Raw genomic sequence first — 18,406 nt, 5'->3', positions numbered from 1 at the left:
TATTAAAAATATAGTTTATAATTTCTTTTTTAATTATAAAGAAATAGAGTTAAAAAAAATATTGAAATATTTTTTACAAAAATTTCATTAGAAACAAATAATATTTATTACTTTTTTTAAGAAATAAGTAAAAAAAAAATGGTGAAAAAGAATATAAAAAACATAAATAAAGGAATTGATACACTGAAAAATAAAGAATTAGAAAGACTATGAAAATCATTAAAAATCATAGGTTAGAGATAAGTTTTAGATAGGAATTAGCATTTAAAAAACCTTTGAAATTCACTTAAAAAACCATGGGTTTCAGGTATGTTATAGTTAGGAATTAGCATTCAAAAAACCTTTGAAATTCACTGAAAAAACCATAGGTTTCAGGCACGTTATAGATAGGAATTAGCATTTAAAAAACCTTAGAAATTCACTGAAAAAACCATAGGTTTCAGGGGCGTTATAGTTAGCTGGACATTTCCCTCGTACAAAACCATTGAAATTCCCCTGTTATAGTTAGTTCAGCTAACTATAACTCGTGCCCCCGCAATGCACTGCTAATGACGTCACATATTACATTACGCATGACATGGTCAGTGACATCATTGATGACATCACTGATGACATCTCAAATGACATCACTGTTGACATCACTGATGACGTCATCCATGTGATAATTTGATGCATCTTCTCACAACCTAATATAACCTTTGATACACCCACTCTAAATTACATACTGCCATTCTCAAAACCATAGACACTCCAACACCAATAAGTACATACCCCATCACAGAGTCTTAGGTCTACACACCCATCCACTCACTCACCCGTACAGTCACTCATACTTATGGTCACTCAGTACAGGACTATCATATGCACTCATACACCTATATAGACACTCACACACCGCTACTCATCCATAGAGGTACTCACACATGTACTCAGTCATTCAAATAATTAATCACACTACCATTTACTCACCTATATAGTTATACACAAACTAGCTCAATTACTCATAAAAATACTAGCACATTGTTATGCTCTTATAGAATCAATGATACAAGCACACACTCATCCATACAACCACTCACACGATCACACACTCTCACTTATAGTCATTTCTATACTCCAAAACACATATATACTGCCGTTCACATATGTACTAAATCACACATGTACTAATGAAATATAGATTCACTCCTTAACACAACCATACACACACTCACCCACCCATACAGTCCATCACAGACCTAGTCTTGAAACCATGCACCCAGTGAATCACCCACTCACATATCTATGCACAGAGTCACACACACCCCACCCACACAAACACTCAGACACCCATACCGATACTCAGACAACCAATCTATAACCCATATAGACAATCATGTAGCAATTTGAAACACATACAGCCACTTACACACTAGAAGACAGACGGATACAGACATTCACACAGTTTACACACTAACCCATGCATTCAGTAAGATACGTTTAATCACTCACTTATAGAGTCAGTCACGCACCAACAAAATCATCCATTCACACACTTATACACTCAATTATTCTTCAATATGCCTTTCCCTATATATAATAAACATATTTAAACGTTACTGAAACACACACACACTGGATGATTTCATCAGTGATGTCATCAATGATGTCATTTGAGATGTCATCAGTGATGTCATCAGTGATGTCACTGACCATGTCATGAGTGATGTAATATGTGACATCATCAGCAGTGCATGCGGGGGCGTGAGTTATGGTTAGCTGAACTAACTATAACGGGGGAATTTCAATGGTTTTGTACGAGGGAAATGTCCAGCTAACTATAACACCCCTGAAACCTATCTTTTTTTCAGTGAATATATATATATTCACTTAAAAAACCATAGGTTTCACACAAGTTATAGTTAGCTGTACATTTCACTCGTAAAAAACCAATGAAATTCCACGTTATAGTTAGATCAGGTAACTATAACTTGCGCGCCCACAATAAACTGCTGATGACGTCACATATTACATCACTTATGACATGGTCAGTGACATCACTCATGACATCAATGATGACATCTGAAATGACACATTGTGCATTGCGGTCGCGCAAGTTATAGTTACCTGATCTAACTATAACGTGGAATTTCATTGGTTTTTTACGAGTGAAATGTACAGCTAACTATAACTTGTGTGAAACCTATGGTTTTTTAAGTGAATTTGCAAGGTTTTTTAAATGCTAATTCCTAACTATAACGTGTGTGAAACCTATGGTTTGTTCAGTGAATTTGTACGATTTTTTAAATGCTAAGTTATGTATTTATTTTTAATTTTTGCGCGCACGGTGCGCTTCGCGCACCGTGCGCGCGATGTGGGCACTCGGTGCGCTTCGCGCACCGAGCACCCACGTTGCACATTTCGTACCGTGCAAGCCTCACCATTTTTTACAAAATATCAATTGTTTTTTTTCTCCCTTGGGGGTCCTTAGATTTATATATTAAATGTGATTGTTAATTCTTTTTTTTTTTTTTTTATTTTTTTTTACCGTATGTGTACGGTAAGCTTACCGTACGCGCACTCCGTGATTTTTTTTTTAAATTATTAAATTTATTTTTCATACTTTTTGGTCCTTCGTGAACCCCCTGACGAACGCTAGGGGGTCTGCAACTCTCTTCGTTGCCCCCTTTTCATGTTATCATCCTTTGTTTTTCAGTGCAAGTGACAGAAAATGGCGGCCGATACTTTCTGATTTCGACCGATTCGAATGTTTAGAGTCATGTAACCACCAATCAGAATTGAGCTCGCGCACGGCACCGTACGCGTACGGTAAGCTTACCGTAAGTGCACGGAGCACGCTTACAGATATATATATTGATTTAAATGCCATTTTCTCAGGACCTACTGAACAGATTTACACCAGACCTGCAAAAGGCACATCCCTGACCTGAGGACTACCTCTCTGCCCAATTTCAAGTAATTCTGTTCAGCCGTTCGGGCTGTAGCTCGGACTAAAGGTCCTATGGGAAAATGCGTTTTGGGACCCCCCTTTTTTCTCAGCCCCCGCTTGACGAATCCCCCCGAGACTTTCAGGGTAGGAGCGGAGCGTAACGCCCCATTAGTTTTGAAAAATTCGCGAGGATTCGTCAACCGGCGCCAAAGTTATTCCAAATAGAATGTTGCAGATTTCCTATGGAAACACGGTCCTAACTATAACTATCTACTGGCGACCACCAGTAGATAATATATATATATATATACACACACACACACACACTGAAAAAACAAAGGTTACAGGGACGTTAAAGTTAGGAAATAGAATTTAAAAAACCTTGGAAATTTATTGACAAAAACAAATTTTACAGGGAGGTTATAGTTAGATTGACATTTCACTAATACAAAACCAAAGACATTCAGCAGTTATAGTTAGCTGAGATAACTATAACTTAAGCTTCTGCAATGCACTGCTTATGACCTCACATATTATATCACTGATGACATCTCAAATGACATCCCTAATGACATCAATGATGACATCTCAAATGACATGTCATCCAATGATTGTGAGTGTTCTAAAACTTGATGAGTGTTAAACATATATACTAAGGCAAGTGGCTGTGGGAGTCTCTCTGTGGGTGAGTGAGTGGGTGTGTAAGTGGTGTATACAAGAGTGAGTGGGTATGTGAGAGACTGGGTATGTCAGTGTGTTTATGAGTAGGTGAGTGGCTGTGTAAGTATCTGTATGGGTGAGTGAGTTGGTGTTTAAGTGGGAGTAATGGTGAATGATATGATGAATGAGTGGCTGTATGGGTGAGGGTGCAGGTGCGTCGGTCGCTGTGAATGGTGAATGATAGAGTGCATGAGTGGCTGGATGGGTGACTGAGCAGGTACATAATGTCTACGGGTGAGTGACAGGGTACATTAGTGGCTGTATGGGTGCATGAATGGGTGTGCAAGGGGTGTGTGGGTGAGTAAGTGGGTGTGTGAGTAGTTGTATGGGTGAGTAAATGGGTGAGTGAGTGGCTATATTGGTGAGCAAGTGTAAGAGAAGTTATATGGGAGAGTATGCACTTGTCTCAGTGGCTGTTTAGATGAGTGACTAGATGTGTTAGTTTATCTATGAGTAAGTGAGTGGATGTGTGAGTGAATGTATGGGTAAGTGAGTGGATGTGTGAGTGACTGTATGGGTGAGTGAGTAATTATGTAAGTATTTGTATATGTGACTGAGTATGAGAATAGCTGTATGGGTGTATGAGTGGGTGTGTAAGTGTATGTATATCTGTATGATTGGATGTATGAGTCACTGAATTGGACAGTGAGTATGTGCATGAGTGGCTGTATATGTGAGTTAGTGGTTGCGTTAGTGGCTGTTTGGGTGAGTTGATGTGTGAGTGGCTCAATGAACAGGGCCAGACTGGGAACCGAAACTGGCCCTGGCAAACTGCTCAGCCGAGCTGTTTGCTAGGTTTTGTTCCAGGGGCCGATATTGCCGGCCCCCGGTGACAACCCTCCCCCCAGGGGCAAAAAAACAGCCCCCACCCTGGCGGCCCACCAGGGAAACACCTGGTGCCCACTACGGTCAGTCCGGCCCTGTCTATGAATCAGTGAGTAGGTGTGTGAGTGTGGATGATGTCATCAATGTTGTCATCAGTGGTGTAATCAGGGATATCATTTGAATTGTCATGAGTGATGTCACTGACCATGTCATGAGTGATGTAATATGTGAGGTCATAAGCAGTGCATTGCGAAGGCATCAGTTATAGTTAGCTCATCTAACTGTAACTGCTAAATTTCTTTGGTTTTGTATGAGTGAAATGTCAGTCTAACTTAACAATCCTCTAACCTTTGTTTTTTTCAGTGGCTTTCTAAGGTCTTTTTAATTGTATTTCCTAACTATAATGTCCCTGTAACCCTTGTTTTCTCAGTGAATTTCTATGGTTTTTTAACTAGCAGTTACATTGTAGAGTGGTGGAAAAAGGGGGCAGGCCTCCTAATAGCTGTAACATTCAACTGTATAAGCTAGTTTTTATTGTCACCTCTCGTGGGTGCAACAGGGCCGCCTCCAATTCTGTGCCCTCTATTGAGCCCAGGTCAGCCTCCCACTTATCCCAGAGGACCCGAAGAATGTCTTGTCTATTATTTATAAGCATACAGTAGGTCAACAAGATGGTCATGGAAATCATGTCCTCCAAAAGTATCCTGTTCTCCACTAGGCTACCTTCCAGCGCCTCCCATGTAACTCCTGCAGCTGTCAACGCGTGTCGCACTTGTGGGTATCGGAACAGTTGGGAATCTTTCAATTCAAACTCCTCCTGCAGGTCCTAAAGAATTTCATGGCCTCAAAGATTTTATTATAATAATCAGTAGAAATTCCAATTATTTTTTAATTCCTAAGAGCAGCATTTGATAATAAGGGGTAAAATCGATTACTTTCATATTGAGTTTCACAAATCTGACTGAAATCAAAATAGTTAAACCCCCTTTGGCTCTACCTGACCTAGACGGCGGAACTGCTGGACTACTCATGCAATAAAAACCATTCAAATAAAACTCATCCCAGGCCCAAGTTTCATGCGGGCAAATAATGTAAACTTTATTTATGAATGATAGTGAGTCTGAATTTGTGAACTTACGGTGGACATTAGCAATATTCCCCAATAGACGTTTAAGGGATGTCTGGATCTGGGGTTACCCATGGGAGGGTCCTCATTAACCGCCAGCCTCGTTGCAAGGTTTCCTGATCAAGGTGCTTCATTTCCTGTCTGTTTAAGATACCCCTCTGGACACTCAAGAGTGGTCATGCTCCCCAATGTAACTGGGTCCTTTTGATTGCAAAGTTAGTCCAAGTCGTCCAGAGAGGTAAGGGCGTCAAAGCTTTTTCGTATTTCCACATTTAAAATTGAGCTCTTCCTTATGGGCAAAGGGACAGTTGAGGCAATTCTCACAATTTAGGGGTCAGAAGGTCTCTAAAAATAGTTTAAGCGCATGGACTGAATTGAACCCTGTGCTGGTTTCCGTTGATGTAAACAAACTAAAAGAGATTTCACAATATAATGTGATTTAATATTTACAATTACAAAGGCGCCGAGTGTTTCCTTTTTAGAAGTATCAATCCAGGGGATTCTTCTGACCATAAGAACGTCTGATGAACGGTCTTTTGACCATGCGGAATTAGAGTTTAGCCAATGAATAGTCATGTTTTTAAGAGCAGAGTCATTTTCCTTTGCTGTTGGCCGTAGAATTGGAATGTCCTTTAGGACTATTATCTACGACATACATTCTGGGGGTCGCTGAGGATAACTATTTCTGCATTTTGTAAGAAGACTTATTTCACAAGTATTGGCTCTTGTCTCTTCGTTTACATTGACAGCCCTCGTTACAACATCAGGGTTTGTGATTACCATTACAGGATTAGGATAGCCAACCTCCTGGGATGTGACACGCCCTCCATCAGCCTGTGGAGGGGGCAGGGGAGGGCTCGTGAAATTAAATGATTTGTTTGGATTCATTGAGAAATACAAGGTTGTGGGACAGGTGCCTTTTAACTCACCTAACTTATTACTATTTTTACTTCATTTCCCAGGGACCTCTATATAGAATTCTAAAAGCACGGCCTCCATCCTGTCAAAACATCTGGTAAAATGGGTTACCACACAAGATTCCAAATTTGACATTTCCTTCAAGGATAATTGCCTCTCATTCCTGATTTGTTTCTTTGCAGTATCTGTGGACTCCGCAGTTTGGTTTATTGATGGGTAGCTGGGTTCCATGTCCCCTCCTCTGAACGGGGCACAATCCTTTTTTGTCCTTTTTAAAGATGGGGAGTTGGGCATAAAATAATTCACCTCCGAAAGGTCACCCCCGAAACTAAACTTCCAGCAGAGCTTGCAAATTGTACCATGAGTATGCAGATCTGGTTTTTGCTCACAATGTCCTTAATAACATTGGATTTCTCTCCCATACTGCCCTCTGCAATTACGGTACTTTGGGGTTCATGGGCCGGAACGGATGATAATTGTTCGGCTACGTCAATCCTACCCTCAATTAAACTCATTTCCTAATTTATGCCCCCAATGACTGCCATTGCTGGCCTCTCCGATGGGTAGTTAACTTTCCTCTTTCCCAGAATACCCTCAGAAGTCTGTGTATTCAGGCCAGAAAACCACTAAACCAAGAGAGTGAGCACAGCCTGGCCTAATCTGGCGTTGGACAGGCTCAGATGGGCCCACTCTTGGCCTGGGCACACACCCAGGCACATCCTGGGTGCTGCCGGAAACCTGTGATGACTTTATGAGCACCGCCTCCTGCGTGGAAGTGGGCTGGAGCAGGCTGGTCCTGAAAGGCTGCTGGAGGGACCGCCAATGCGGTTCTGTAACTGCCAACTCTTTTTAAAAAAAGGGTTTTTTTCTTATATGCAGACCCGTTTCCTTCAGGAAAAAAGGGCTGCCTTAAAAAAAAGTACTTTTTGTTTAAAAGCCATTACAGACACAGTGGTCTGCTAGCACCAGCAGGTCACCATGCCTGTGATGGCCACCAATGGAGTGTGTTGCAATTTTCGACCTACTTTTTGAATATTGATGAGGTAGACTGGGTTGTGAACCACTATGATTCTGAATTTTGGACACCAATCTATTTGTACAATGGATGGTTTTTTAAGTTCCACACTGGTTGCAAAAATACTGGTCTCAATTTGCTACCAGTTTCTTATGTCTAGCCATAGTTCTCCCAGTTAGTCACTAAAAAAAATTGAGTTGTCTCCTTCACCTTAATAATGCCACATTTATTTTAAAACTTTATTTTAGCTGGTTTATAAGTTCAGGGCCTTTTATACATCAAATCAACATTTGTCTGACATTTAACTTGTACAGATTTTCATTTAGGTTGTAAATACTATTGCGTGCTTCTTTTCGTTCTGAAAAGGCCCTTGGCCAAATAAATGAATGTGTTTCTGTTAATCCTTAGCAGTTTTAACACACATTAACAGAACAGTGTGTCTATTAGAGTTAACACCGAAAGAAATTCTAATTTAATTGTTTATTTAAGATTGCATAACATGGTGTTTCAGTAAATAGTAGCTCAGACTTCTTTGTTTGAGTATATTGAATTTATCACAAAACTGAATGTGTTGATCTAAAAGAAAATTGCCTAGTAACAACACACTTGGTAGCGGGCTCTGGAGATTGGCCTGACCACAATGTAATCAGCAGGGTGTAGGGCACGTGAAATAACATTAGTTATCAGTTGTATCAAAAAATCCGTTAATCAATGCAACTTGCGGATCAATGTCAGCTGCTGTACAACCATTCGAGGGAACTAAGATAACATTATTTCATGAATACATTTAAATCATATTATTAAAAAAAAATGTTATTCAAACCGTTTCCAAAGTTGGGGTCACACCGTAGAAATTTGGGCTTAAATTTGGCATGCTCACTGTAAAAATGATACTTTTATATTAGAGTCATACATTTAAAGAACTGAGATTTTCTCATAGTTCAACTTCAGTTTCCCCAAATTAGCAGTAGTTGCCGATAAATACACAATATTGAGCTTTAAATTAGAATTCTCTTAAAGTGGGTTAAAAACAGCTCTAGCATTCCCTCGGCTTCACACACGCACGCACGCACCCCCTTCCCCCTCGCAATGCAAAAATAAAGCAAAGGAACAATTCAATTTCACAGCAACCCGCACAAGACGTTCTTCTGGGTTGTTTGCCAATGCTTGTTTACTGATTGCAGGCAAGCAATTACTGCAGCAGAAATGTACTTGCTTATGCGATTTCAGTCATACTACATGTATTTTCAAAATTCTGCGTGTCATATACAAGTGATTTACTTTCAAAGACCTCATTTTGGTGTCGAGCGCAATGTTTGGCATAACTAACAGCTTATCTGTTCATAAAACAATTTTCTGTCGCCTCCAATTCGACCTATGGATACGGCTTCATGTGATGTGGTTTCTCTTTTTCCCGCTTGCATCATAGTTTGTTTACTGTGAATAACGTTGGCGAGGTCCACGCTGTTGAAATACTATTCATAACTATAAATATATATTATCTCATGTTCGCTTTGTTCATGAATGTTTATGTTAATGGGAATATTTAAGAATGACTGCATGTCAACATTCATACAATAACACATCATTTCCTTTCGAACTCTCCAGGCATTATTTTAATTCATTCATTCTAATTGCAATGTTTGTTGCCACGGGCCTCTTGTTTCACTTGCAGTGTTTCATTCAGAATCAAAGTTCTGGCACAGTTAGCTGCTGACGTCTGACTTAAATAGTCTCAATTAGATTTTCGTTTTCTTGACTGTGACACTAAACTATAATTTTTTTTTTGCCAGTGGAAACATATTGATTACAATGTTTAATTTCCTTTTTTCTTTTATTTCTATGGGTAATTTGGTAAGTCTTTCTGTGTGATATGACTTTCTTGAACCTCTGCTGTAGTCAATTTCTCTCTGTTTTGCACAGTCATTAAAATCATGTCTGATGTCACAACCATATATCATAATTTTTTTTAAAGTATTTATTTAAAACTTTTTAGTCACATGCTAGGACAGGGGTTATTTACCATAAATGTTACAGATAACTGATGATAAAAGAGCAACAGGAATAGAAGTTAGAATAGAACAGAATTTAGGCATATTTAGGACTGTAATGTCCAGCATTAAGACTTGGAGGCTGAGTAACACGGACGCTCCGTTCTAAGCTCCGAATTTTGTGTCCACGTTATTGGGGTATTCCTGCAGTCTCAGTGATGGTAACCCTTTTTTATGGTGTATTGTGCTTCATGCATCGCTCCGGACTCCACTACGGGTACATGAGTGACTGTATATGCTGTAAATAGCCCGTCTTCAGGCACTCCTTTCCTGCGGAGATTCTAAAAAGAGGGTGGGCGAGGCGGCTCATTGTTGCAAACTGTCTTCAAAATCATACTGTGATTGCAGTTTCCTCACACTAACTGCGGGTAAGGTCGGGTCTCATCCCCCATCTTTGGCATTGTTTATAAGCCACCTTCCATCTGGGTATCTGCAATTCTGTGTCGGCCCGCCCACCCACCTGCCACCCTTTGCCTGAGGCCACTGATGTTGATCCCACATTGGCTGTTCCCACATGGCTTCCACCGCTGGCCTCTCCGTGCGGCATGCTCCCTAATTGTGCACCCTCCAGCTCTTTAGGACCCACATGTACAGTAATTGAATGACAACAAGGTCTATTCTTCAGGTGAAGTTCTGCTTCTCAATATTATTTGTTCCAGGGATCCTCTACCTTGTGCTCTACTGTGCAGACGACTTAGGGCTCCTTCATGATTTTTAGTGTCTGGTTTGATGTGACTTGATATGGTGCACAAACTGTATTTGTTACCTTGGCCTCTCTCCTCTGCTTTTACCCCCTTCATTGGGTGAGGCATTTCCTGGTACAGGGGACCTTTGATCCTTCAGACAACTTATTCCTACTTGTCTGCATCTGCTACCGATGTTACATGGACTCACATGCCTGCAGGCTGACGTGCCCCGCTTGTTGTAATGGCATCTTCATCTTTATTCTTATATTTGCCCAAGTCAAGTTCCATATTCTTATCAGATCACTTTGGCCATAACAGGTTCTATCTGTAAACGTAAATACTCATACCATAACACTGTTGGTGCCTAAACCTGTTAAAGAAAAATAACTGAAAGGCATGTTAAAAAGGACTAAACAAGAACCCCCAATCCCGGATTCACCCGTGAAAGAAAAATTGGTTGTACCATAAACATTAGAAACGATTCTGAAAAAATATAACTCTGTACATGACATCGCCCGAAGTACAAAAACAAACAAAAATCTATTACAAATGGACGTAGCTGGTATCTGGAAGGGACATATGGATTTGAACATCAGACTGTTGAGGGGAGGCTCAGTGCAGTTAAAGATTGTAATAATGTGCAGGATAAACCGCTTTGAAAATCTGAACCCTTACTAGTTTTGATGAACCAGAGTATTACCATTTGGAAGACCAAAACAGACATAGCAATTTGCGAGTATTTGGTCTACCAGAGGATGCGAAGGATGAGGCCCCCTCCACATTTGCCTTTTTAGAGTCGTGGATCTCAGCAACTCTTAACATCTTCTCTGAGGACTTTAGGCTGGAACGAGCTCACAAGATTCCCACTTTCTAACCTAAAAACTCTGTCACTCCAAGACCTCTGATCTTCAAAACCTTCCGACACCAACACACAGAGCTAATTTTATCTTAAATGAGGTGGATCAAATCATTGACATGGCAGGAATCTAGGATTTTGATTTCTCAAGATTATGTTAGCGACAGAGTTCTCCACAGAAAAGTTTTTTCGGCCCTTAAAAAGATTCTTACAGACAAGTCCATTCAGTCAGCCTTTCGGGGCCTTGCTTTATTCACAGGTTGGATAATATCTATGATCACATTTATTTGCAGATGTATTTTTGTCAGTGGCTACACAATGTTTCTCCCCATATTGCTACTGATTGCAGACACTGCTACCTGTCTTTCCAATAGGGTCTCTAGGTGAATGAAGTAATGTAATTTAATGTAATGTAATGGTATATTCATATAGTGCGGCTATCACTTTGAGGAGCATCTTGGCGCTGTGGAACAGAAACCTCGATGGAAAGAAGAGGTTGCTTGCTGCAAGACGGTTGGGATGGGAGATCAGATCAGCATTTTGCATAGAGTGTCCGGAGCACTGAAGATCCAGGTTTTTAGTGCCTTCCTAAACAGGGACTCTGATGTGATTTGGCGGAGTTTTGGGGGGAGTTTATTCCAAGCCTTTGAACCTAAGACCGTGAGCGATTTTCCTCCCTTTGACACCAATCTGAAGGCAGGTATTTTTAGCAGATTGGCATTTGCTGATCTCAAGCTTCGGGAGTGAACATAGCGCTTAAAACCAGTTCGAAGTTATTGGGGGCCCCGAGAATGGAAGGCCCTAAAAGTGATAATGAAGACCTTAAATAGCATGCGTTTGTGAATTGGTAACCAGTGTAGGATATCTAGTGCCTCTGTTGCGGACGATCGCCTGGGCCTTTTCAGTACCAGCCGTGCAGCCGCATGCTGGACCATCTGGAGCTTATGCAGTACTGATCTATTAGTTCCTGCATATAGACTATTACAATAATCTAGCCTGGAGGTGATAAGATCGACGGTGACAGTTTGCCTTGCCAAAATGGGAATTAGATCAAAGAATTTCTTGAGGCTTTTTATAATGTGAAAACAGGTCCCGGCAACTGTCAGGGATTGCTGTTTAAACAATAGTGTAATGTCAAATTTTATTCCAAGATTTCTGACCATGTTTATTGTGTTTGGAGGGGGAGTAGTATTTTCTGGCCATCAGAGTTTAGGCGAAAAAACATTTTGTTGACCTAATGGTAAAATTTCAGATTTTTCCGAGTTGAACCTCAATTGGTTACTGTTCATCCAACTGAAAGTTGCTGTGAGACAGTTGCAGAGGTTTTCTTCCGCCTGGGTAGTATCATTTTCTAGGACCAGGATTAGCTGCGTATCGTCTGCATATGAGATGATGTTTATATTGAAGGACAATATTAATTTAATCAGTGGGGACATATAGGCCTTAAAGAGGGTCAGGCTAAGACTCAAGCTCTGTGGGACCCTTGACAGAATTGCCTTCTCCTGAGAGTTATATTGACCTAATGTGATCACTTGACGGCGATCATGCTGGAAGTTCTTAATCTATTCTAGTACAGTGCCAGATATACCATATGATGTGAGACCGTATCGAAAGCAGTCAACAGGTCTAATAACACTAAGACTGCTCTCTTTCCCTGGTCGAGGGCTGCTCTCAGGGTTTCAGTCGTATATAATAGTGCGGATTCTGTGGAGTGTTGTGCTCTGAAACCTGATTGATTAGTGTGCAGTGCATTAGTTGTCTCCAAAAATGTTGTAAGTTGCCTGTTGACACATTTTCAGTCAGCTTACACAGACTAGGGAGGAGCGAGATGGGGCGTAGGTTAGAGAGAATAGTCGGATCTGCCAATTGTTTCTTTTGGAGTGGTTTTACTGCAGCCAGTTTCCACTCTACTGGGATCTTTGCTGTGGAAAGGGAAGAGTTGATTATGTTATTTATATTGGGATTCACAATATCTATGCAAGCGTGTAATAGGGTAGGGGGCAAGGATCGAAGAGAGATCCAGATTTAATGGACATGATCGCCAGACGCGATTCTTCCATTGTAATAGGCTTAAAGGTCAGCATGCTTGCTCTGCCTGTGTCTCTGGAAATTTCCTTGTACATGGAGGGGGAAGTGGGAGAGTGGAAGTCTTTAAGTAGTTTTTGAACCTTCTCTTCAAAGAAATCTGCTATCTTAATGCAAACATTCTGAGAGGGGGGAATCTCTTGTTGTAGACTTTTAGGATTTGTGAATAGATTGACTATTTTAAAAATCTCTTTTTGATTGTTATTGGTAGTTTTAATAGCCTCCGTATAATATGCTTTTTTGGAGGTTTTAATCATGGTATGATATTTTCTGAGGGCTGTTTTGAAATGTTTAAGCTCATTTGCATCGTAGTTTCGATGCCATATATGTTCTAACAACCTAACGTGTCCTTGTAGTTCTTTTAGGAATTGTGAGAACCATGGGGGCGATGGTTTCTTTTCTGAAGAACAATGACGTGAGACCGGGGGTACCAACTGATCTTTCAAGGCATGTATCCACCACCCAAAAAACTGGCTATCTGCTGTAGGGTCTCCTAGCATGTTGGGTCTGCCCATGAGGGCTTTTGAAAGGAGATCTGGATGTCCTATTAATTCCTTCCATCTAGCCTTGTCCTGTTTTGAGGCCTTGTTAAAATCCCTACTAAGAGGCCTATTCTTAGTCAAGATCTCAAAGGGAATTAATTTATGATGTTTGATAAACGGGGGGCTTGACTTCAAGGGTTTCCAAGTTTGAACATATACAGTCCAGCGTATGGCCAGCCCTATGAGTGGGAGATATGGAGCGTTGTTCTAAGCCAGGTACGTCCATTATCTCCTTGAAACAAATAGCTCCTGGGTCCTTGTGAGAGTCGATGTGTAAGTTAACATCGCCTAGTAACGTAAAAATAGAGAACCTGAGAGCTAGCATACTAATCAACTCTCCAATATTCTCTAGGAATTCTTTATGCGGACCCGGGGGGTGATAAAGTAGTGCTCCTGCAAAGGAGAAGGAGTCATGTAACTGAATACAGAAACTAATGCCCTCTGCTCCTTTCAAGTCATGTAGTTGGTCTATGGTGCACCTGAGAGTATCACGGTAAATAATATCGAGGCTACCCCCTTGTTGTAGCACTCTATCTACCCTCTGAATGAGATATCCGGGGGGAGGGCGTTCACAATGTCCGAGTTACACCAAGTCTTTAGCCAAGTTTCGGTCACAAAAAGGCAATCTAGATGATCATTAACTATTAAATCATAGATATGCAGAGAGTGTTTACACAATGACCTTGCATTTATAAGGCTACCGCGTAGGTCACTACTTCTGGCCTTCTCTTTAACTGCAGGTGACTGTGTAAGATTAAAAGCTTTTTTGCAATTCTTGCAGCTGACAGGCCCCTCCCATTTATCAGCATATAAATACTGGTGACAGGTCGGTGACTCATTTTTTAGGGATAGTATAAATTCTCTAGTGAGGGGCAATTTTGGTGGTGGGGGGAACAGCGTTTCTGGCCCCAGACCCGGTCCATGCACGTATGGGCGTAGACGGGCTTGCCTTTGGTGCGCCAGCGATGCGCCCGCTGCACGCGTCTGCTGTACATCGGTGCCATCCCCTGCTAAATAGTAGAGTGTCCGCAAGCCAGTCTGGAGACTAGACTGTCTCCGTGTCCAAGATGGCCTCTCCTAATGTGCGACCGGAAGGGAGGGTTACTTGTGAGCAGGTCGCGTTTAGAGCCTCCCTCCACACAATCAGCACAAGCTGTGGTGGACCGGGGAAAAAAACAGCGCCCACAGAGGTAGGTGAGTGATTTTTGGAAGCAGTTATATTTCTTAAAACACAACAGTATTTACAATTTTTAAAATACAGCCAAGAATAGTAGTCATTCAAGCCTGCAAACGCCTAATGTGTGCTATGTAAGGTTGTTTGTAGTAAGGTTAGTGCAAGTTCCCACAGTGCCCCCAGCGCGTGTTCTGCAGCTCGTCACTATACCTATAATGCAGCAATTCTGCTGCGTGTTTGCACCATCCCCTGCTAAATAGTAGAGTGTCAGCAAGCCAGTCTTGAGACTAGACCGTCTCCGTGTCCAAGTTGGCCTCTCCTAATGTGCGACCGGAAGTGAGGGTTACTTGTGAGCAGGTCGCGTTTAGAGCCTCCCTCTACACAATCAGCACAAGCTGTGGTGGACCTGGGAGAAAAACGGTGCCCACAGAGGTAGGTGAGTGATTTCAAAAAGCAGTTATATTTCTTAAAACAACAACAGTATTTACAATTTTTAAAATACAGCCAAGAATAGTAGTCATTCAAGCCTGCAAACGCCTAATGTGCGCTATGTAAGGTTGTTTGTCGTGAGGTTAGTGCGAGTTCCCACAGTGCCCCCGGCGCGTGTTCTGCAGCTCATGACTACACCTATAATGCAGCAATTCCGTGTGGTTTCTATTGTCCACTATTCTTCTAAAGAATGTAATTTATAGGCAATTTTTTATCACAACATCAGACTTAGCAGTACTTTAGTTGTTCACATCATTGGCGATTTTGCTGCACCTCCATATTATGGTAACACGTGCATGTTTAACATTGGTTTTGCTTTGCCATCTTGCTTTCTATCAGTTGATTGCCTTTTTCATAAACAGATGTATATTGTTACAGATGTTTGGCACAAGCGTAACGTAGTGCACACCATTTCATTATTGCCACATACTGTCTGTACTATCCCATTTCTTGGGTCTGTCCTTACTGATATCCTTGCCATAATATCAGTCCACAACAGAATAAACAGAGACACGTTAAAGTTTAAAGAGTTTATTTTATAAACCTCGTGTCCTAAGATGCAGTACTTGGCTAACATAAGCAGACAAATGATTAAGATCAAAACCATCAGCATAGTTACAATACCATAGAAAATGAAAGGAGTAATCATACTAAAATGACAGTGGAAATCAGCCACCTTCCTTTCGCTAGTAAACTAATATTTTTATTATTAGACTAATAAAAGGTCTCTAGGCTTGAATGGGGAACCCCATACCGTAAAGATCAGCACAGTGAGATCACATCACAGGATCAGCTAGACTCTGCTCCTGGGAAAGCTCTTCTTCCGAATGTAATGAAAAACATGCAACACTGCAATATTAAAAGCACCCGACTTTCAGGTATTTGCAGCTGTGTGTGTGTTATGGCTAAATAGTGGGCCGATCAACCTGAACCCAACAACATGCACCGACCCAGACTGTTTCTTTACACGATGTTCAGACCAAGGTCGCTGCACACTGTTTGGGATGTGAACAACAGACAGTTCTCATGTGAAGCAAAGTCGAGTAAGCATTTCTCAATTAATAACATGTAGCTACAGTGTCGTGTGCAAAAGCAGCAGAAGCGGCAAGATGGCTTTCTAACATCTAACACGGTTGTGCTAACTTAGCATTGTACGTATATAGATAGCAATCTTCACTACAAGCCTAGACCGGTTTCACCAGGTGTGGATCTTCATCCAGTAAAACTGTGGATGAGGAGGGCTATTGCATGTTATCTGCAAATTGAAGTAATCCTGACATCTGAGGAGAATTGTTTTAAATCCTTATTTAAATGCACATGGGTATCTTTGAGAAACAAATACTGGGTCAAAAGAAGGCCTTTTCATAAATTACATTGAACAGACCTTGTTGACGCAAAACAAATGACAGCTGTCATGGACACAGCTTAGAAGCGAAAAGAGGGCGAGCGAGCAGAAAAAAGGCAAGTAAATGATGCTTGTTTTCCTGGTATCAATTCAATTTATCATCTACCATTTTTATTCTTAGTTCTTTTTTCTAAACAAACTGTGCATCTGTACTCTATTTCAGAATTAAACAGCAGGCATTTCCAGATAATAAACCCTTCGATGTAATGTATTTTTTTCAGGAAATGAATGCTCCTTCATTTCGAGTTGAGAAGAATGAAGACGGAACAATGCACCTACATTATTACTCCGACAGAAGAGGCCTTTGCCACATTGTTCCAGGTAAAATTGAATACCCAGGCTATCCTTTTATAGTTATTCTTACAAGTTCCCTACATCTTTCTTCTCTATTCCTTAATGGGAAGCCAAAGGAGGTTTAGCAGATACATTTCGTTATAAATACTTACATTTGCACCTTCATTTGTAAGTTTGACTAGATATTTTGCTGCAATGAACTATTGAGACTTTTAAATAGTATCATTCAAATTGACTACATTTGCTAAAAAGAAATCTAAAACGTTTTTTTAAATATCTAACAGTCAGAATAGTAAGGAAAATAAAAATGTAAGAATCTCCTGTGAGGAGGCAACACATTCTACATGCATCAGTTCCAAGTTTGCCCTAATGTAAGTGTAATTAAAGGGGTCAACACAAATGTGAGAATTATACCCTCCTGTGACAAGAATGAATTCCCGACAGCAAATGTACTTTATGAAATAGCCATTTTTAACAAGACAGGGTTATGCCTTTTCCGGACCTTTTGACCTGGGGAACTATATATCAAGAACGTAGTATGGCTCGTATGGGCTGTTTTTTTCATTAGGGCTCTGGGGCTGCGCTCCTCTGAAATTTTTAAACGTTTACCATAAAACTACTAAATAGATTTATTTATTCAGAGATATGATCATATCTTTAAACAAATTGATGTATTTAAGTCTGGATTGTCTGTCCCAGGCTGCCTGCCCCACCTTTTCTTTGAAGCAGAAGATGGAAGCTAGGCAGTAAATCAAAATTCTGCAATGTGACACATGATGCAGGGCTTATCTTTCTAAAGCCCTTCATTGCCATTGTAGTCTATGGTGGTATCCACTGTAGGACAGTGACGCTGTCAGTGTCACAGTTTCGGGTGTCGGAGTCTGCATCCCTGCATGAGGCCAGATGTCTGTCATTCACAGGCATTAGGTCTGGATGCAAGCAGGTGCGATTTGGAACCTTGTCCTCTGTAATGGTAAGTGTTATAATGCTAATGATCTGTTATGTATATTGTGCTTAGGCCCCTGGTTACACGAACGTCCCCCACTGCGACACCCGAGGCCTTGGCTGCAGGACGCTGTCCCCATTAGGTACAAATCTGTTTTATTGCATTCCAATAATACAAACAGGAAAAGTGCAAGCAAAGATCACGTCAAAAACAGACAGATCCAAATTAGAAGCAATTAACATCCAAACAACCCCCCCCACCCAACACCGCCCTCTGGGTACTCACTCCAAGGCCTGTCACTAGGAAAAAAAAGTAACACTAAGTGACCCCCACTAGCCCATCTCA

At 40.9% G+C, this 18,406-nt stretch overlaps 1 protein-coding gene across 1 annotated transcript in view; it reads left to right on the top strand.

The window, feature by feature from the left end:
* The window catches only part of LOC146785394 (guanylate cyclase soluble subunit beta-2-like), a 579,800-nt gene that overhangs the window by 114,409 nt on the left and 446,985 nt on the right, over positions 1-18,406 (top strand). The window contains exon 5 of the mRNA XM_085632898.1: positions 17,043-17,142. Within this exon, the coding sequence (XP_085489024.1) occupies positions 17,043-17,142 (100 nt within the window). The remainder of the gene's footprint in view (positions 1-17,042; positions 17,143-18,406) is intronic.

Source organism: Triturus cristatus, chromosome 11 (assembly GCF_964204655.1).
Source record: "Triturus cristatus chromosome 11, aTriCri1.1, whole genome shotgun sequence".
Lineage (NCBI taxonomy): Eukaryota > Metazoa > Chordata > Amphibia > Caudata > Salamandridae > Triturus > Triturus cristatus.
This window is presented reverse-complemented; position numbering and strand designations above follow the sequence as displayed.